We start from the raw sequence: 23346 nt of genomic DNA, 5'->3' as shown, positions 1-23346 counted from the left end.
GGAGGAAGAGCATAAGAGGGAGCAGCTGATGCTGAGAACTGAGGGATCGTGGGAGTTGTAGTATCCAGTGGTGGCCATCTTGGACTTTCTGCCTACTTTAGAAAGTCATAACATTTTGTGAAACATAAAAGCTATTTAAGCTTTGTTCTGTGGTTAATGACATTGAATTGTGTTACATTCATTTATTCATTTATAAGACTACAGCTCTTCAAGGTCTACAAATGAAATGAATCCATTTAGAAAGCTTCCCTTCATGTACCAATGACAACACTAACACTCATACATAGACTTAGCTTTACGAAAGCACATTAACCCTCTTTACTCCAATGTCATTTATGTTTGTCACATTATTTCTCTTGAGCACTAAAGTTTTCTTGTATAAAGACGTTCAATAACCTGCTTTTTGCTTAGTTACTTTCATCCTGAACCACTTCAACAAACATTAGACCTTTCCTCTTGTGTAGAGTGTGCAGATGGGATTTCAGGTAATGAGGCCGCTTACTGGCTGCGCTGCTTCTGTCAGATCAGAGTATCCACGGAAGAATGAACTGCAAATACAATGTCCAAACAGCGCAAACAGCAATCCAACATGAAGCATTACATAAAATGTAGCACTGTCATCTATGGTTACTCGTCTGTAATACTTAGAAAAAGCAACGTCATTTAGTACCAATGGGAGAATTTACCTTTTTTGTGACAGGCTACCACAGTCTTTTCTATCTGCATTAACAGCCCTGAGAACTATTGTGAAAAGACACGACTCCTCCATTTGTGGCCTCCTCTGTCATCTCAGGTCACATTCAGCTCAGCAAAGACTGGTTTACAGCTCACTGTGTACAGATGGAAAACTACAACTTCCATATTCACTGGTGGTCTATCATTGCTCCAGCATAGAAAGGTGTTCATAGACCCATTTTTGTGGGAAGGCAATGGTGAAGAAAACGTGGGCCAAGTTTTAGGAACAGCCCAGGGCCTATTGTTTACTTAATCAACTCCATCCCTTGTGAAGCAAGTTTAAATGACCCATCCATTAGAAAAATGTAAGATTGCTGGGGGTCACGCCCTTTGGACCTCCAATGTTTACAAGACCGGAGATCCAAAAACTGAGCTCTCCATAAGCACTAGTGCACACGCCTGACCAGCTCTAAAAAAAATTTCTGTAGCACTAGGGAGATAGCCGTCCAACAACACTCACAGAAATGAACGAAAGCAGCTAAATCTAGTACTGGAACTAAAAGTGAAAAAAAGAAAACAATAACCTAACTCAAACCTGAATGTTTTTGCCTACAAGCATCATCAGAACAAAATTAATATACAATATATGAAAGTGAGTGTTCTATACAGAAATATCAAATGTATACTCAAAAGGAGTAAAATTAAACAGTGCCTTAGGATTATGGGGAAGATTTAACCAGCAATGGCGCATTGTGCGCCAAGGATTCATGTTCCTCTTTTTGTTCTTTCCTGATGTTCCTCCTTTTGATTTTCCTCCTTTCGTTCTTTTGGTTTTCCCGCATATACCAAGAGATTGTAGCTGGGTAATTTGCTATAAATTGCGCCAGAAATGCAGGAACTTTGGGTGGAGATGGCACAATTCAGGAATTACAACTATATCAAGTATTATATGCCTGCACTGCAATTGCACCTAAGCTATAGCCTGCGCCAGTTCAGACACAGGCTATGGAGCAATTCAATACCAGGCTAGATTATCCAAACAGTGTAGTGATGAGTTCTCACATTTTTAAAACCTCAAAATATCAAAGTTCCAGGTCAGTCTGCTCATGATATCTTTTAGATGGACCATGGACAAATAGCCAGTGTATGATAGATATGTCTATGTATGGAATCTTGCTACAGGAAACCATAGGGAACTACAGGTGTTGTATTCCATCTCTGTATAACTCAGAGGTTGTATAATGTTATATGTCCATCTGTATGAAGTAGTGTATTCATTTGTGGTGCTAGGTCTGCTTTGCGGCAGTGTTTTGCACTGTGATTTTTACATTGTGACGCATGATGCAACGTATTTGCCGCACCATAAGGGCACATGCAGGGGGGATGTACATTCGGCCACAAATTTACGGCCGCTTATAAGTCCCCCATAGTTGTCTATGGCGCCCGGGTTCGGCACGGTGAGCACTTGTTGTGACCGCAAAAAAAATAAAGTGCACTCTATCTTTGGCCGTAAGAATGGCGCCACTATTCTCTACAGGAGGGGAGGGGCAAGCAGCATTCCTCCTCACCAGTGCACCTCTCAAGCTACAGCCGGATGGGCACAAGTTTGTATGCATGGGCCCTAAGTAGAAAAAATTGCTCCAAAACAAGGTGCCGGGAAACAAGTGTCAAAAACAAAAGCTGTGCCCAAATTGGGAGACAAAAAAAAGGCATCGGTGTTTTTGTGGAACCGACACATAATAAATATGTTGCACAAAGCACAGTTTTAAAAAGGAAGGAGGGGTGCCTCAAAATGAGCAAAAAAATATAATGGGGCTTATTTGCTAAGGACCTGCGGCCGCACTTTCAACGTTTTTTCCAACGTTTTCTGGTTTTGTCCCAGGTTTTAATGCGACAGAAATCGGTGGGCAGGCCGTCAGACTGATTCGGACTGAGCACGGGTTTTAACTTTAAAATTGTGTCGCAAGATCAAGCACTTACATGCACCAAGAAGAAGAAGGTGAACTTTGGCGGACCTGAGTGGGGAAGTGACACATGCAGGATATCGGGCGCACAATCTTAGTGAATCGCGGCACAGTGCATTCCGGTCAGACAATGCACTTTTGGGGAACGCGTAAGACAGGTAAGTAAATGTGCCCCAATAAATTCCCCCATATAGTAAGAAGCAGCTATCAATAACTCCCAGTTTATGCTACTGTATGTAAACTGGATTAATTTCCCATTTTATTGAACAGATAGATAAGGAACAAATCATGCGAACAGCTCTGCTGAGAATCATGGCACTAAGGTACCAGTATATAGATTTAGGATACAGCTGCAGTCAGTACAGCATTTTATCACCTTCCTGATATTACTTGTCTGCACGGATCTTTATTAATCACCTTCACATCTTTCAATTAAACATGTTTCACAACTGTAATCACAAAGTCAATTAAGTAGCACAGAGGAAACTGTGTCAAGCTCTGGTGGGAAGTGCTCAGGGTCCACCGCCAGACCAACATTTAATTGTGAATTATCATTTTTCTTAGCATATTTCAAATTTGGACAATGTGAGAGATATTCATATATTGTGTGAAGGTTGTAGAGAGATATGCAGACTTTTATGGACCTGATCAGTGGTTGATAAGTGAGTGGCTTATGAAGATTACTGTTAGTATTTAGATCCATATATATAACCATAAAAATATATATCTATACTACAATGCTTTGATCCAGTGATATTTTAGGAATACTATTAAATTAGTGCCATCTGCTGCTTTCATTGCACAGTGTTTCTGTGTCCACATCAATGTGACAGGGTGGACACACATTCTCAGTCTGTTCTTAACAGGGTGTTTGCAGAGGAGAGAGTAAGGGATAAGATTGATACAGTGCTATAACAAATGCACTTGCTCAGCGCCTCTACTGACAAGCTGTGAAGATGATGAAACTTCAACAAATAAACCAGGAATCCCTCCCATACTTGAAGGAGCAAGAGGACAGAGGCAATACTTATAATTATAAGCATTTAGTAGGTAAGAAACCCTTCTAGCCATTGTCAGGTCTATATGGATCTTTGAAAGTGTGTGGTAGAAGTTCAATGACACATGGATCAATTGTACCAAGTTTTTGTAATCCACTTTGCCAGACATAGGATTATTTCTAATCAAGCTTGACCCAAGGTGGGTAGTTTGGTTATATGGTCATTGCACAAAGCCCATCCCAATGCTAAGACAATTTAAACCAATATTGAGAATCTATAAACTAGGATCTAGACTACTATTTTGTCTTTGCTTAAGTATGTCTGCCATTGCCAGTGATTTTGTGTATGTTGACCTACTGTTCCACTGAAATACAGTATATCTGATCAAGGCCATCTATTGATCAAATACCTAAATGAAATATCTTGGTAGAGTCCATTTTAAACAGTAGAAAAGTTATGTAAGACAGACATTTAATAAATGTAACTTGGCATCTTAATTCAGATCTTTTATAATCCTAATTGAGTCATATAGTATATTGCAGAGACATCACTGCTCCAAGAGCAATTCAGGGATATACAATTAATGCTGTCAAGTCGCTGCCTGCCATAATTATGCTTTAATTAGACGAAAGTGTGAAGACATTGCGACAAAGGAATGACAGAGCTGACAGCTTAATAGTCAGGGACTGAGATGGTGTCTTACCACCACGGACTCATGTCCCATAGGCAATTTATTAAGTAGAATCAGAACTAAAGATTGCAGTAACTATTTTTCTCACACAATGAATTTTTTCGGTAAAGTTCTTGGTAGAGCAGTATTTCTTATGGCTCATGCACACTAAATGTGAAATGGGGGCATGTGCTAGAGGCTATTGCACCACCCAAATTATTTCTATGGGCTCATACACCCAGCTGTTGCTTAAACCTCTTTTTGTACAAAAGTTTTAAATTTTTAAAAATCTATTATAACCTACTAAAACCTATATAAATTTGGTATTCCCATGATTCTATAAACCCGGATATTAAACTACAGGTGTCATTTGTGGCGCTCAATGAAAACCGTAAAAAAAAGAACCTACAGGAAACTGGTGCAAATGGGTTTTTTTCATCAATTTCACCGCATTTGGAATTGTTTTCCAGCTTTCTAGTACTCGGCATGGAAAATAAAATACTGCCACTAGGAAGTAAAGTTTGTTAAGCATAAAGAAATCTCTCATAAAGCTTCATACACGGAAAAAATATGGATTTTTAAAGAAGGGATTTAACTACAAGATCCCTCAGGTAGGATATGAAATATCCTTTTTAGCATTCCCTCTTTTATGTGAAATCTTGCCATTTAACTACAAATTAAATTTAGGGACACAGCTCTGCATACAAAAAGGTAAATGTTGATCTAACTTATCAGAACATCGACTTTAATCAGAAAAAGGAAGTTTTTCAATAAAACCTATTTGGCAATGTGCACAATATTCTCTATGGGACATGGGGGAGCCAGAAAAATGGCTCCTGATGACAGGTTCCCTTTAAAGTTTGGGTCCACTCATCTCTACTCATAATCATTGTGGCACAAGGCATGAAAGAGTTTTTTTGGTCGAAATTATGTGCTAAGCATCTGCCCATAGAGAATGTTTTGCAACAAACCCCATAACTTTTTCCGTTTTTTGTGGTGTTTTTTTGCAGGACATATAGGGCTTATTGAACCATAATAAAAGTTTCAAGATTTTTTTCTCATTTTTAGTTTTGTTTAGGGTTAAAAGTGGGAAAAAGTTTTTTGTCATTTATAGTATATATTTTATTATATTTTCAAATTAACTCAAAATGAACATTATTAATGAATTCCCTATTTTGTTTTGGTTGTTTTGATATATAATACGAACTGTATAGTCTCAGGCAAATGGGGCGACTATGGTGATGTGTGTAATGTAGCAGGGGATTTTTTTTATTACATTGGGAAATGTGAATGTATTTTTGTGACTATTAATATATTTTTGTGTAAGTGTTTTTACTTTATATGTCCCTCATGAGGTTATAAAAGACCTGTGAGGGACATTTTCACAGTTATTTTTTTACTTTTTTAAATTTTTCTTTTTACAAGTTTTCTCCTGTACCAGAGGAAACAACCCCCTTGTGAGGGCTGATGTTCACCAGGGATGTACTGGGTCTGATCTGTAGCTCTGATTAACCCATTTAGACATGGCGGTCACTTGACTGCCGAGTCTATAGAGCCAGCAGTGGTGCATTGTGCTGCATTGCACAGAAGGGAGTGGAGAGTGGAAAATGGAGAAGCGGTAATAAACCAAATCTCCTTCTCCCGGCTGTCTCTAGTTGTGGGAGCATAAGAAACTTCATTCAGCAGGCGGTCAGAGAGGGATTAAGATGCCTCTAGACCTTCAAACCCCCTTGTGTGATAATATATATTATTTTTATTTCTCAAAGAACACTAAAAAATAAACATAACTCATATGGACATATAACTATTAGTAAATATTATTTATACTTTCAATAAATATGATGTATCCTTAATAATAAATACACAAATAAAAAATGCTAGAATTGTTGTCTTTTTGTCATCTTGCCCAACCTCTAACTCCATAAAAGTATTACAAATTAATCAACAAAGCAGATATATCCAATAATTGAAGCAATACATGCAATGTCCCTGCAGGTAACGTCACTATGATACGTTGCATTTTAGTTGGATAAAACTGCACAATTTTGGACATGACCTCCATCACCTTAAAGTAATGCAGCTCCTGGGAAAGGAACCCAATAACGCTCTATAGATATAAAAACTTACACCATGTTCTTCGTGAGACTAAAATGCATGCTGACAAAATTCAACCAATCAAATGAGATGTGTTTCAGATGCATTTAAGATAATGATCACTAATATGTAATTAGTTTTTCACATTTATACTTAATGAGTAGCAAATAAAGTGCAAAAACACATGTAAAACCCCTATATTTCTCTTAGGAAATCTATAGATTGTGTCACACTGGGAGCCTACGCAGATGTAATTAATTTACTTTTATAAATTCCATCGTTTCCAATGTTCTGAGTAAGAGATGTTCTTTTATAGTTTTGTAAAGGCAATTTTTTTTCATGCTGACAAAACACAATGCTCTTTGCTACTTTAAGCAACAGAACACAAAGAACCCAACAGAGCGTGTGAGTGGGTGGTTTATATGGGAACTGGGAAATTATTGAGCTAGATAGCACAAGTTTCTGCAGATCTATAAAAGCTTCTCCAACATGAGTTGGAATGCATAGAATATAGCATATGACTTATTAACACTTTCACGTTGCCTCCATGCACTTGGTCTTCTCCAATACGAACAGTAGAGGTTCTCAGTATTGGTATGTAATTTTTCTATGGGGTATTAATACAATGTTGAAGGTTTACTTCCATTAGGCAACCCAGTGTAGATCATAGTTAGAGATGAGCAAAGTTCACAAAATTTTTATTTGGGTTCAAATCAATTTGGTCAAAAGGAGATGTCATATTAACCCAATCCAACCTCCTGAATCCCTTCAGATGCTTAGCTCGGATAGGTCATTCATTCTTTATTTTTTCCCATAAATTCCCTTTAAAAAAATTATAAAAAATATAAAAAATGTATTAATAATTTAGTAATTTGAAATTGATCTATTATGTAAACACTGTATATAAAGTTCCCATGGCTCTGTGGTAAAGCACAGTTGGCTTTCTATGTGCTGCCATATGGTATCACCATAACGTATCATAATGCAGAGATGTTCTCATTTGGAAGCAATGCCAATAACATACAGTATACTAGCTGTGTAATATGACATCTGATGAAGCATGTCATAAGGAATTCAACAGGAAGTTGAGATGTATATATAGTCACATAATGAACCCATAGTGCCCAGTAGGGGCCATAGTATGGTTCTGTAGGAATACAAAATAGGAAATGTGATTAAAAGTGACTACAATTAAAGCTTTGGACTTTACTGAGAATTGCGCAGCTTGGTGACTTAGTGGTTAGCACTTCAGCCTTGCACTGCTGGGGACCTGGGTTCAAGTCCCAGGATCAACATCTGCAAAGAGTTTGTATGTTCTCTCTGTGTTTGTGTGGGGTTCCTCCCTCACTCCAAAAACATACTAGTAGGTTGATTGGATTATGAGCCTCATTGGCGACAGGGACTGATTTGGCAAGATCTGTGCATTGCTACATAATTTGTGTGCGCTATATAAATAAAGGATATATTATATATATATATATATATATATATATATATATATATATATATATACACACATATGATGATATGAAATCCCTGACCCTCCACCAAAAGGCCCCCTGATATATCGTGTGGAGCGGTCGGGCAGCATATACTTCTATGCAAACTCCTACCTGGCATATTTATATAATCTGCAGCACATTTTTACTTGTGAAAGTTTGCTTGCTGCAGCGAGTGCACAGGCGCAGGGCAGGAATCTAGCATAAAGGTGATAACCTGGCGGTTCTTGTTTTACACAAACTATACAAAACTAATTTGGCCCAAGGTATGAGGCACACAAAACATGTTCATCAGGTTCAGTAGTTGTCCTATAAACCTATATATGTGGTATAAATAGATACTGTACTATATAGTTGGTATATAGACAGTAAATGTACTAAATATATAGAGAAAAAGAATAACTTACTTTCTGGAGCTTCAATTGCCAGATAGGATCCTGTTACAAATCGGTGAACAAGGGCAGATTTACCACCTTTAATGTTACCCACAATGCCCTATAAAGAGAAAAAATAAACGTAAGTCTTATCACATATGTTTGAGTCAAAACATTGTGAAGGAATTATCTCAAAATTACAAACTAAATAGTTTTATTCAGTATAGAGGGTCTCAGACTTAAGGACACCGACTTACAAACAACCCCTGGTTACAGACACCTCTCTGCCCAGTATGACCTCTGGTGAAGCTCTCTCAATGCTTTACTTTAGTCCCGGGATACAATGATCAGCTCTAAGGTGTCTGTAAAGAAGTTTTATTGATAATCCTTGTTCCCATGACAGCACAAAACTTTGAAAATTCAATAGTCACTGGGACAAAAAAAATTGTTTGGAACTAATAGATTATGCAGAATAATGGAATATGGAATAATAGATTATACCAGTTCTGATTTACATAGAAATGCAACTTAAGAACAAACCTAAAGAACCTATTGTGTACATAACCCAGAGACTACCTGTATACACTGTTGGAATCCTAGATTTATATTCATTATATCTGCCACTCTAGAAAGTTTTCCCCAGAAACAGAGGCGCTGACCTGTGAGCCAGATATCTTGTTACAAGATTGTGCTTTTTGTTTTAATAAATTAGAATCATCTGAAAAGATACAAGAGAGTGTGCCCTGTGTATTGATTCTTTGAGCTGCTTGTGATCCTCTTAAACTTTGAACCGTTGGACCTGTATCTAAACCGAGGCAAAAATGGTCTGACTGCAACCACAGAAATATTATGACAACAATTTTGATACATTTGTTTAAAACTGTTTACAGAGGACCCGTCACCCTGTATAAGCCCGCTAGGAGGGCTTATGTTATGTATATTATGTATTATGTAATTAATGTAGCGTCCCAGGGTCAACATCTCCAAAGAGTTTGTATGTTCTCTCCGTGTTTGCGTGGGTTTCCTCCGGGCCCTCCGGTTTCCTCCCACACTCCGAAACATACTGGTGGGTTGATTAGATTGTGAGCCCCACTAGGGAAAGGGACTGGTTAGGCAAGCTCTGTGCAGCGCTGTGTTTGAATAATGAAAAGCTATATAAATTTCCAATATACTTCCAATATCAATTCCTCACTGTTTTTTAGATCTCTGCTTGCTGTCATTCTATAGGAAGCTTCTATGCTTACTTCCAGAGGACAGAAATGTGACCATGGTCACACAGGTGCACGGCTCATTATTATCATAAAGAGTAATCACAGCTGTGCACCTGTGTGACCATTGTCAAATTTCTGTCCACTGGAAATAAACATAGATGCTTTCTACAAAAGGACAGCAAGCAGAGATCTAGAAAACCGTAAAGAATTGATACAGAAAGTATATATGAAATTTGTATAACTTTTCATTATTCAAACAATATCAATTACTTTTTGAAATGGGAAAACCCTTTTAAGTAAAAAAAAACAGTGTTCATCAACCTCCTCCTCTTTGCAGACAATATTACTGATCTCACAATAGCTGTTATTGTCTTTTGATATTCAAGATTGCGGCTTCAAGTCTTTATGTCTGAATACTATTTTTCTTGATTATGTCAATTTGCAATATTGCCTGTGATCTCCTAGCAGAACATAATAAGTTTGGAAGGATGTGTGGAAGGATACTGTAATATAATTGTAGTACTTCAATCTGGTCAAGATCAGAAGATTTTATATATAACATATAATATGCAGAATGCTCAACCTATTATAGAGCCTATGGTAAATATACATATCCGATGTGCGATGGTAGACTACATTCACACCTCATTTTTTTGTATATGCAAACACATACACAAATATTGGCATCCTTTTGTGTCACGGCTGCACTATTCCTCACTTTTCGTCATTGAAAAGGGCGTTCCATTGCACAGTCGGACTGTTGACCACATTTATCATGCAAAGTCCGACAGAAGGGTGTTGCACACCCCATGTTAAAGGTGCACCATAAAAGTTGTTGCACCCCTTAGGGGCAGTAAAGGGAACTCCAGAGTCATGAAAACAGGATGCCATAAGTCGGGTGCCCTCTGCACACTCCACAAGCAAACTGCACATAGTTCAGCTTGCACTGTTGTTAGTAAATGTTCTCCGTTGTGTCTAAAAAGTACAGTAATTGGTTGTATAAATCTGTACAACTTTTGTGACCAAACATGTTAGAACATGTTATACTTAATGCTGTTCTCAAACCTAGTCATCATGTAATGAACCAGAAACCAGGAACAGGGAGCTTGGAAGAATGAACATACAGAGGACTTACCACTCGTATTTCTGGTGTAGAGCGACTGAGAGTCCATTCCTGGCTGTTAATTACACATTCTGCAATAAAAGAAAAAAATATGTAATCCTTTATAATACTATATTGTACAATACAAGTTATACAACATAGATTATTGGGCCTTTAGATCATTACAATTGCCTGATGACGTAAAAAGAAATTCGTTTCTTTGGATGAAAGAATGGAAGGGTATAAAATAACCATCACTTGCATGTGATATCACTCACAACTTCAATGCAATAGCACGCCTATCTACCTACATGAGCAATGCAGCCAATTATTAGCCTCAGCCGTGGACCACATGACATTGAAGACTTGCAGTCATTGGTCATGTTGGTACATCATTGCTGCAACCAAGGAAACAAAGGGTCGGGGCATTGGTGACACTGGATCAGTGGACAAATTCACAATGGGTTATTGGTTCTTTTGTTATATTCTCATTTTATGCTCTCTCCGATCATTTTTCTTTAGGATCTTGGAAAACCACTTTAAGTATAATCTCTATAACTTCAGATTAAGTAGTAAAGGGAACCTGTCCCTGTTGTTGCAAAAAAAAATCATCTAAGACAGGTTCCCATAAAGCCCTTAAATCCTAAGGGCAACACTTTTTTCAACTAACACCAGCAAGGCTCACAATAGCATTGCTAATCAGTGAGCGAGAAGGTGGGAAGTCCGGCATGTGCAGCGAGCTGTTGGAGTTCATGGACCACTGCGATGCTCACGGCGCAAGACAACTGAGATGTGCCGAAGCGCACATGTGGGAACTGGACCAGGGGGCCGTGTGATGTAGGAAAGAGAGAAGCGTTTGCAGGATGATGTGCAAAGAGGAACACCGTGGACACGAGCCAAGGTGATACGCCCAACTCGACTTGCTGGGTTCTCTGCCTAGTTACCAGTTGATTTTCTGCTTTTGTGAGCATCACCAGTGTTAGTTGCAAAAGGGGTGCCCTTAGGACTTAAGGGCTCTCTGGCAACCTGTCTTAGATTTTTTTGAAACAGCGATGACAGGTTCCCTTTACTTGTAATAATACATATAGGGGGACATATATCGTAAAGGGGTTTTTCCATAAAAGAAAATTCTAACATTTCAATCCCCTAGTGATGTTAACACAATAAAGATCATTTGAACCCCTTACAATTTTACTCAGTGTTTTTGCTGTTTTAGCTATTATCACTCTCTAAGCAGCTCAGTGCTAAATCCCATAGTGGGGGTGGGGTCTCTCTTAGCAGTCACATTATCACCCATCTAGCTCTGTGGGGTGACAATGTGGTTAGACTATCAGGGTACAAGTGTATATACACTTCCATCTGGCTTCTGACATTGTACTAGTATCTGAAACTTAGAAAGACATGAGACGAGAGATGAGAGATGCATGAGATTACACAGAGGCTGACAGACTTTTACACTGTGAGCTCTGCTGCATCTCACAGATATGTGCCTGCCTCCCCCTTCCCCCGGATCACCTATCTCCTTGTAGCTTGTAGTTTGCAGCCTCTCTCTGCTCACAATGTACTGGCAGAATGTGAGTGTTTCTGAGCTCTGTGCAGGGGGCTTGGGTACAGGCAAACAGCAGAGAGAGATAGAAATCTCAGCCCCATGATCTCATACAGAAATCCAAGATGGCGGCAACCCAATCCTTAGTGAGAAGTTACAGGGTCGTGTTTAGGGGCAACTGAAATTATGTACACCAGGACTGATAGAGACAGGTTGACCACACACGTGGATGGATATCTTTCCCCGTAGACACCTTTAGTGCCCGGCTGTGTTAAAGAGACCACACACGTGGATGGATATCTGTCCCCGTAGACACCTATAGTGCCCGGCAGCGTTACAGTGACCACACACATGGACTGATATCTGTCCCAATAGATGCCTATAGTGCCAGGACTAGTAAGGTGACCACACACGTCAATGGATATCTGTCCTCGGAGACACCTTTAATGCCCGGCCGTGGTACAGTGACCACACACGTGGATGGATATCTGTCCCCGTAGTGCCATGCCGAATATGGTAACCACAGACATGTGTCACCATACCGTTCGTGGGGAAAAGTTAGAGTATGCTCTATCTTTTCCTATCTATAGGACCTGGCACCATGCCTCGCTAAGCAGAGGATATATAGAATTCCAGTCCGTATATTAATAAGAGCCAGTAATTGTCTTAGACAAAACATACAAACAAGTTATCAGCATTTCTGTATGAAAGATATGACCACACAGCTCATCACATCCCTAACCTTGTATAGTCCTCACACACATTTTCAGTAATAATAGCTATATACTGTAATATCACAGTAAGCAATAGATCATTTTGCTTTGAATAAAAATCTGTTTCCAGCAGAATGGTATATTTTGCCAGGAGACATTTGTGAGAAGAGCCTTCCTTATACTCCTTTATGCGTTTCTATCACATGGCTAACTAAAAAGGCAAAGAAGAAAGGACTTTTATTTTAGCTTGTAGCGATTAACACAGAGGTCATATTATAGAAGCCCCATAAAGAGAAAAACACAGGTGATAAGGGATCTGGCTGCAAGGAATAGCCAGTAGTGACTTATGATCTTTATTAAATCATCCAGGATATGTAACGCTGCAGAAAATAACAGCTAGAAGAGCTCGGCGTCCCTCATTATGGTACAGACACCTGCACAGTCCTCAAATATGGAGGAGAAAATATCAGTTTCAAATCATCCATAAACATATCACATAGAGCAATCCAGACCACATAAGATATTGACTCTATCTTAAAGAGGTCGTCTGAGAAAGTCGTGTGTAGACTATTTAGAGAGGATCCATATTGTGTAATATTACATTCCCCCTTTGCCTGGCTTCCAACAGATTTAAGGTAATCTGCTATATCCCAAATAATCTCACAAGTAAAACCAGCATTGGATAGGCAACTTTATAAGTTTTTTTTCTGTTTTTTCTATGATCTGTCAAATTGTAGGTTTATACAAATGAGCTTTTATCTACACTGCTCACCACCCAACACTGATCCATTACGCAATCTTTGACATCGCCCATAGAAAGTAGAAAACAGGTGCTCCAGGCGCAACATTTTCTAAACACACCCTTTGTGCACTTGGAACCTAATTTGCATAAAGATACTGCTTCATTTTCTCTGCAATGAAAGATCAATAGAAAAATTAGAAAGATAGATGTATAGATGTAAAGTGCCCTACACAATGGCGGTTTTACATGTGGAATACGAATATGAACTCGGAACTTTGGAGCTGGTATTCTTGCTTTAGATGAGTTTTCTAGCAGCTCTTTGAGAACCCAAATGCTTTATACCTCTGACACTCATTATTAGACACCAGGGTAAAATTGTTGGGTTTGGACCATTTTTGTTGCATATTAATCTCATTTTTGTAACTAAGAGTGCATTCACTATTGCAGTTCATTTCATCTACATTGAAATCAGTTTTGATTTGGTATTAGATGCAAATTAACTTAACAGATACCGTATGTTTGATATATATGAGTAATGTCTTACACCTGTTAAATTAAGAAACTGTACTTAAAACCACATCAATAGTGATAACTATGGATGAGTGAATCCATTTAGGTTCAGGCTGAACTTGGCTGGATCTCAAAGTACCCAAACCCATCGGTAACACCCGCGATTGGCCTTGCACCGATCGCAGCCATTACCCTTTAATTGCTGGCAGCATTTCATTTTTTCATTTTTTAACACCTGCATTACAGGTTGGGAGTGAACCCTAACGCAGAACCTGAACTTCTGAATGAAGTCTGGGTTTGGGAACCTGACCTGCAGAGTTTAGCATGGACCTGAACATGGTGGTTCAGATCCCCTCATCATTACCAATTATGATGTAGTTGAGAAGCAGCTTTAACTTCACTGCATGAACGGACCATTTAGTCCCTTTCACGTCGGCTTAGATGTTCAGCTTCTGTTGCGTTGTGCTCCATTGTGTCTCTGTTTTTCAACCGTTTTGTCTCCTTTATGTATCCGGGTTTTTGCCGTGTCCGCAAAAAAAGCTAAAGATTTAATATTGCTTTGAAAACATGTTTTTAAAACTGGGCCGTACAACTCTAGAACATATGACTGCCTCGCTGCACGAAAATTCGGACAAGTTCCTCAAAATTTGGTCCCCTTGGGATACTATTGGAGACAACCTACCTATGGTTTAGCTACTAGAATCTTAATTTAGGAATGGGATCCATGGATATAGTATGTTCTGTTTTGTGTTGACATTTAATGTGTTGATAAGTTGGACCTTTGGTCCCTTTTTACTTTTTTTCTTTATACTTCTCTTACATAAAGTAACGCAGCAAAAGAGATTGAGCTCGAATGAAAGACTTTATTCTTTTTCACATAAGAACTGGACTTTGCTCCTTACTCTCCTGCTATTTAGTGAGTCATTTAAAGCTGCCTGTTTTATTCGACTTCTACACCACCTACAAGAGGTCCTGCGTGACCTAACTATTACTTTATGTATTGATGTGCGGTATATGCTTATACCAATCTGGTAATACTATGTTTTATTGATTGAACATGATTGTTTGTAACTCTTCTTTTGGAAAAATAAAAATGTAAGTTGAAAAAAAAAAACTGGGCCGTACACTTTTATTGCCTTCTGTGATGTCCATGAGTGAAAATATTGGACATTTTTCCCATGGAAAACAGACCAGTGAAAATACAAGCCAATGTGAAAATACCCATAGAAATCAATGGCATCCGGGGAAATCACTACACCGCGGACGTGAAAAACAACGCCAATGTGAAAGAGCCCTAAGGTTTGCAAACAATCAAACTATACGCGTGTTAAGTATATGCAGGGCAATGAATGAGCACAGGAACATGGAAGCATACAATATACATATATCATGTGCCTTAAAATTTCTAAATGAACGTGTGGAACTAGATTAAATAACACTTCTGACACATCTAGAAATTATGACTCAATTAAAAAAGGTGAATTTCCGCGCTGACACCTTCCTGCACCTCCTTATGACATAGTAGGAAGGATATCAGACAATAAAGGCAGCTGAAATATATGTCTATTGACCCTGAAGGCAAAGAATAATGGTGCTCTCCCATGAATGATGGGAAGGAATTGGTCCATGAACATGAGTTCACCTGACACTTGCACGGATGGCTGTGTGGGCAGCCCTGTGTTCACAGCCAAGAATAGCTTCAAAATCTGGAAACTGCAAACAGTGTTGGTATGGGAAGATTTAATATACTTCCTTTCACAGCCCACAGAAGACAGTATTGAGGCCAGTACCAATTACCTTAACTGTTTCTGGTATAAAGTGTATTAATGTCCATGTCCGCACATAATGCTTCATTTCCCCGGCTTCCTTGCCTTGTCACTGCATTTGTTCTGTCACAATACTCTGACAGCATTATGAACAGGTTACCAGAGAAAACCTGCCTGCATACAGCCTGTCTTATCACCGACTCGGGACAAAGGACTGGATGTAGGGGGCTGTAACCCACAGTGAGTGTTTTATGGCACACAATACTGATTCTCCCCTGCTGCCTGCTCAGAAATGCAGACAGCTGGAGATAGGCCCCTTCCACACCAGCGTAGCATTTCACGTCAGGGTGCAATGCGTGAAAAACTGATGTTTTTGGCTGCATTTTTGTTCCATTTTCCCTTAGCGTTTTTGTGTTTTTCACGCGCGTGTTCTTGCGTTTTCGGTTTGTTTTTCACGCTCGTTTTTTAAGTCAATGAGAGACTCGAGCATTTTTTAAAGGGACCATGGTTCGGGAATAAAATGTGTTATTTAATTGAAAAAGAATGTCTTCTGATAAGTTAGCAGATGTATGCAAACATCTGCAATCTATTCTTCACTGTGTTCACTGTGTTCACTGTTTTTATTCTATTCTTCACTGATCTTCATTGTGTTTTTTTAATTAAATGCTCAATCTCGATCAGGGGAAATACTCTTATTCATGTCACCTAGCAACCCATCCGTTTAAAACGCAATGCTTGCGAGTGCAATGCGTTTTTGATGCGTCTCCATAGACTTGAATGGGGTGGGAAAAACGCACGTGAAACGCAAAAGTAGAGCATGCTGCGATTTTGATGCGCATCAAAACAAACGCAAGCTCGCGCGTGAAAAAAAACCGCAAATGAGGAAAGGCCCATTGGAAACAATGGGACAGAGTGCAATGCAAGTTCTGCGCATCAAAAGCACGCGCAGAACTCGTGCGTGAAAAACGCTAGTGTGGAAGGGGCCATATATTCCCTGAGCCTTATGAGAAATAAATTCCAAAAGGCACGTTCCTGACAAATACACCGCATCAGGTTTACTAGCAAAATCCAGGTTTACTAATGAAAGAAGGAAATGCTTCCTTGCTATTATAACATGGACAACCAATGTAGTTGTTCTTTTTTGCAAGAGAATTATATCCCATTTTGTATTACATTTATAGGGTTTGTCCACTTTCAGCAAATCTAATATACAGGTGGTCCCCAACTTAAGGACACACGATTTACAGACAACCCATATTTACAGACGGACCCCATCTGCCCACTGTGACCTCTGGTGAAGCTCTCTGGATGCTTTACTTTAGTCCCAGGCTGCAATGATCAGCTGTAAGGTGTCTGTAATGAAGCTTTATTCATAATCCTTGGTCCAATTACAGCAAAAATTTTGAAACTCCAATTGTCAAAAAATTTGTCTAGAACTTCAATCATAAAATATACTGTTTCGACTTACATACATATTCAACTTAGGAACAAACCTCCGGAGCCTATCTTGTATGTAGCCCAGGGTCTGCTTGTATAAAGCTGAGTGTATGTGTATGTAAAGGAATCATCATAGATTAGGTTTCGAGGTAAAATTTTCAACCCGCACTTTCCAAAATCAATTTATTACACCATATGCAGGAGCCATTATCTGCTGCTGCTGTGGCAGTTAAGAGCTGAGCCGTGATTGGTTGCTACTCTGCCACATGTCATTAATATGAGCTCTGAGCTTTGATTGGTTACTATAGGCAATTAATATAATACATCTCAGGTGTGAGGTAAGATGTGAAGTAATATGTGAGATGATATGAGGTATTATGATAAACACCATATACAAGAGCCATTGTCTGATGTGCCAATAAGCAACCGATCACAGCTCAGCTTCTATTTTGCTACAGGTCAATAATATGAGCTCTGAGCATTGATAGGTTACTATAGGTAATGATTATCGTACAGCTTATGTGTGAGGTAAGATGGGTAGGGACAGACAGACAGGGAGAGTGAGTGACAGAGAGACAGACAGGGAGAGCGAGTGACAGCGCGACAGACAGAGAGAGTGAGCGACAGACAGAGAGAGTGAGCGACAGCCAGGGAGAGCGAGTGACAGCCAGGGAGGCGAGTGACAGAGAGACAGCCAGGGAGAGCGAGTGACAGAGAGACATCCAGGGAGAGCGAGTGAAAGAGAGACAGCCAGGGAGAGCGAGTCACAGAGAGACAGCCAGGGAGAGCGAGTCACAGAGAGACAGACAGGGAGAGCGAGTGACAGAAAGACAGCCAGGGAGAGTGAGTGATAGAGAGACAGCCAGTGAGTGAATGAGAGACAGACAGACAGGGAGAGTAACTGAGAGACAGAGAGACAGACAGGCAGGGAGAGTGCGTGAGTGACAGAGATACAGGCAGTGAGTGTGAGTGAGAGACAGATGGACAGAGTAAATGATAGAGAGACAGATGGGGAGAGTGAGGGACTGAGTGAGAGACAGGCAGGGAGTGTGAGAGAGTGACAGACAGTTCTATTTTGTTATAGCTAAGAGCAGTTATTTACTATGCTGGGCAACGCCAGGATCCACAGCTAGTAATTATTATTGTTTGTGTAATGAAAAGTTCTAGCATTTTCCAATATACTTTTTGTATCAATACTTCACTGTTATTTTAGATCTCTGCCTGCTGTCATTCAATAGGATCATTGTTTACTTCCTGTGGATAAAAACGGTCCCTGGTCATGTGATGTCACACAGGTGCATGCCCCATTAGTATCAATATCAAAGGCGGAGATTTATCAGGAGTGTCAGAAAGCAGAACGTTGTTGCCCCATGACAACCAATCAGAGCTCAGCTTTGATTTTCCCAAAGCTCTTTAATAAAGTAAAGCTGAGCTCTGATTGGGTGCTATGGGCAACTAGTACAGTTTTACCACTTCTGATAAATCTCCCCCATAGAATGTAATCAGAGCTGTGTATTATAATGTCCATGGTCAATAACGAGCCCAGCACTTTAAAAAAAAAAATTATATACTCACCCTCTGGTGCCCCCGATACCCGCGCTGCTCCCCCGATGTCCGCGCTGCTCCCCTTCTGTCTTCTATCCACTTCTGTCTTCCGCAGGGCGCCGCATGTTTTTCCCGGGCGGCAGGCGCATAGTATGATGCGGCCGCTGCAGACGTCATACTATGCGACGGCCGGGAGAAGGACATGGCGGCGCCCTGCGAAGACAGAAGAAGATAGAAGACAGAAGAGGACCCGCGCGGACATTGGGGGAGCAGCGCCGACATCGGGGCCACCGAAGGGTGAGTATATAAGTGTTTTTTTTGTTTTTTTTTACTTTTGGGCTGGCTATATACATAAGTGTGCAGGCTGGGCTGGCTATATACATAAGGGGGCAGGCTGGGCTGGCTGTATACATAAGGGGGCAGGCTGGGCTGGCTGTATACATAAGGGGGCAGGCTGGGCTGGCTGTATACTTAAGGGGGAAGGCTGTGCTGGCTGTATATACTGGGGGCAGGCTGGGCTGGCTGTATACTTAAGGGGACAGGCTGTGCTGGCTGTATACTTAAGGGGACAGGCTGTGCTGGCTGTATACTTAAGGGGGCAAGCTTGCAATATACTGGGGGGTGGGGGTCTGTGATTAATGCATTTCCCACCCTCGGCTTATTCTTGATTTAATAGGTTTTCCCAGTTTTTGGTGGTAAAATTGGGGATCTCGGCTTATACTCGGGTCGGCTTCTACTCGAGTATATACCGTAAACGATGAAGAGATCTAGAGAAACGCAATTAACTTTTCATTACACAAACAATATCATTTATTTGCTGAAAGTGAACAACCCCTTTAATGAAAAATATAGTTTGAAATATAATTAACAAAATTGGGGTTAGCTGAAAACTCTCCTCTTTACAGGTCATTCCTTAATTACTTGGTTTGTGAAAATTGTGAAACAGGACAAGCCAGATGTCCTGGTATGTGTGCGCCAAAAGTGAAGCAACTTTGTAACAAGTGTTCATTCCAAAATATCCTTCCTTAAAAACATACTTGTGCATGCATCACCTCTGCAGACTACACTGTAGTCATTCTAAAAGACAGATTGAGAGAGTAACACATCAGAATTGTTTGTATCCTGTCACCATAGCAACACACAAGTCAAAATACCTGATTACACAAAACGGTGGAACCATTTACAAAACTGCATCCATCCTTCTATACACCATGGAGCAATAAAAACAACTCAATATAATAATAGCAGTTACTAACCAGTGTCAGTAATTTTATTGGAATGATACAAAGTTTATAACATAGCAAAGGTGTGTTCAATAATCTGAGACTGTTAGCATAACCTAAAAATTTCGGTCAACAACAGGGTCCTTAAAAGGGCTGGTCCATCCATGGAGATGTTTTCATTTATGTCCATTTTTTATGTCCTACCCTGATCTGGCTGCTGAGACCTCATTTACATATATGGAAATTTTAAGTCTTTACATATGTGGCTTCACCTTTTAGAAGGTCAGAATTAAAGGTGATATAGTCTACCAAAGTCTTAGGCTGACAGTGTCATTTGGCTGAGTCTTCTTCATTATAGATGCTTGAACATATATTAAGTTATTCTCTGACATGGGAAAACTGCATAATGTTCCCATAAAAGGTTCACAGCAGATGATGAATCAGATCCTGAACCTTCTGTTATTTATGAAGTTTTATAGCAGCAATGTGTTTGTAAAAAAAAAAGTTCTAGGGACACAAAATGTTCTTAAAAATGTATATGTTTGATGTTTTCACTAAACCCACTAGGATTAGACAAGGTTTACTTCCACTTAGGTATTGGAAAGAGACTGTAACAGATTCCATGAAATGTGCGAATCACAGTAACAAGCTGAACCAAGTGACCCGCTAAAACAATGTACAGTTTAGGCCTCCCGAACATTGTTTAGGCATATATGCTAGTCGCTCTTTCAGTGGCTGGCACACATATCCGTTTATTTCTATGGGCTCATTAAAGTTCCCATTCATGAGACAACTGCGGAGTGGCAAATTATAGAGTAGGTCTTATTCCTGCCCAAGCTTGGGCAGTCTTTACTATTGTTATCAGTGAGTGCTCACCCACCTATGACAGACGGACAACAGACAATGACCTCTTGTGGACCACAAACAGCACACTTTAGCACTCATGTGGTCTTACTATGAGGGAAACCCAAGACCACATTCATTGCTCTGTCACTGCTGTTACTTTCGTAGGTCTGCTTCTGTGATGTGACCCAACCTCACTTCTTTACTTGTCTATACTTGCCTATTAAGGTAGAACCTCTGGCAGGTTGATCTAATGCATAACATCAACGCCCTTTTTAGGGCTAATCCTTCTGTCCCCACTAACTTTTAAAATCTTTTATGACCCTAAAATGTAAATTTCTGAAAGAAGCTACTATGGCATACCCAGAAGCTAGCCGGAGCTGGCGCAACCTCTTTCAGAAATGTATTTGTTATGGTCATAAAAGATTTAAAAATTTTAGCGCGGACTTAAGGAGTAGCCCTAAAACGGGCTCTCAAGCTATTGATTAGATCAACCTGCCACAGGATCTACCTTAGATCCGTGAATGTAGTTTTCCTTTAATAAGTGTGGCCACTTGAGTGGTTCTACATATAAGTGCCATGATGAGACCTAGGTCATTTCTTTATTGTACCCTATCAGGCTGATGGGATAAAAGGACATTCAAGAACCCAAGTATTGTTAAAACCAGATGAACTCCTGAGCTTGAATAGGAGCTCAGCTGCAATTCCGGTGCCACTGTTCTGGAATGTCTGAACCCCACAATCTGATATTGATGATCTATCTTATTGCATGAAATGATCTATAAATCATACACAACAGTAATGTAACCTAATGTCAATAATAATAAAGAAATTTCTAAATTGTAAAGCCATACTTACTGAGTTAAAGGTGTTGTCCCAAGTTTCTATGTTATCCCCTATCCACAACATAGCGGATAACAATGTGATCGGTGACGGTCGACTTTCTGGGACCCCTGCGATCTGCACAAGGGGATCTCGCTCTCACTGATGGGTGAAGTGGCAGGCCGAGCATGCATTCTGTAGCTCCATTCACTGACTATGTGAGTGCCAGAGATAGTCGAGCACAGAGCTCAGCTATTTCCGACAGCCACATAGAGCAGAATGGACCAGCAGGGCACATGCTCAACCTGCTGTTCCACCCTTTAGTGAGAAGTGATTCTACAGATTTCACGGGTTCATCCTGAAGATTGGTAGGGGTCTACATATAGACAAACTTTGAGCAAGTCGCTCACTCACGTGGATCCGTTCAGTCGCAGAGGAAGAAATGGTCTGTGTAGTCCGGTGCTCGGATCCTCCAAAAAGGGCTGCTGGGAAACCCATGTAGTATTCCAAGAAAAAAGTGAGTTAGGACCGGCACTCCATACGGCTTAAAATCTTTAAGTTTTATTTGAATCCATTAAAAATGCAGCTCACATGGCATTAACCATTATACCTACGCGTTTCGAACGTAGAAATAAAGTTCTTAGTCATGGTCTAATAACTTTATCTCTACGTTCGAAACGCGTAGGTCTAATGGTTAATGCCATGTGAGCTGCATTTTTAATGGATTCAAATAAAACTTAAAGATTTTAAGCCGTATGGAGTGCCGGTCCTAACTCATTTTTTTCAGGGGTCTACATATATGGACCCACACAATCACCTTGTCATCCCCTATCAACTAGGAAATCCCTTTATATTTCAACATGAAGATTACTTCAATAAATTGCACACAAGAGGATCAATGTCATTTTAAAATGTAGGCAACTAAAGCATCGTAACATAAAGTTACATGTAAACAACACAAAAAAAGCTACATGCAAAATCCTCAAAGTATAAGGTTAATAAAATATAATGTGTAGCCATGATAATTCTGTAGTATATGACAGTGAAAATAAAATCAGGTCTAAAAATATTAGGCTATGAACCCAAATTCTTCATAGATTTTTGTAATTTATGAGTTAATATTTTTTCATGTGTCTCAGCTGAACTGAATACATTTCTTTAGCAAGAGCCTTTAAAAGAATCTTTAGAAATAATATTATAAATTTTACATTGTACTAGTTTGGTTCTGCCTCATTCCAGGGACTGTCTATATGAGAGATGACAGCATGAAATATGGACTCAATTTTAATATTACAGTCAGCCAAGATATATTGCTGACACACAAAAAGATATATATTATAAAATGGATATTGTCTCATATAGTCCCATAAGTTACCCAGATCTTATGGTGTTTCATATAATAAAATCATGAACAGATATTTCCATTATGATAAAAGGTTTTCAATGTTGATTGTTTGACAAAATTTTTTCAATTGCCTTTAGACTATACAGCTACCTATGTAATTTCACTGGATTCTTTCAATGTGTACAGACACAATGGGGCACATTTACTAAGGGTCCTGCGGCCGCATTTCCATCAGGTTTCGCAAATTTTCCGTTTTGTGCTGGATTG

The 23346-nt window shown here is 39.6% G+C and overlaps 1 protein-coding gene across 3 annotated transcripts in view; it reads right to left on the bottom strand.

The window, feature by feature from the left end:
- Nucleotides 1-23346, bottom strand: part of AGAP2 (ArfGAP with GTPase domain, ankyrin repeat and PH domain 2) — a 183840-nt gene that overhangs the window by 42796 nt on the left and 117698 nt on the right. For all 3 annotated transcript variants that reach the window (XM_072134838.1, XM_072134837.1, XM_072134836.1), the window contains exons 2-3: nt 10621-10679; nt 8308-8395 (exon numbers count right to left, since the gene is read on the bottom strand). In XM_072134838.1, the coding sequence (XP_071990939.1) occupies nt 8308-8395; nt 10621-10679 (147 nt within the window). The remainder of the gene's footprint in view (nt 1-8307; nt 8396-10620; nt 10680-23346) is intronic.

This window comes from Engystomops pustulosus, chromosome 2 (genome assembly GCF_040894005.1).
Source record: "Engystomops pustulosus chromosome 2, aEngPut4.maternal, whole genome shotgun sequence".
Lineage (NCBI taxonomy): Eukaryota > Metazoa > Chordata > Amphibia > Anura > Leptodactylidae > Engystomops > Engystomops pustulosus.
The sequence above is the reverse complement of the archived record's forward strand: the minus strand, read 5'-3'. Positions and strand labels throughout refer to the sequence as shown.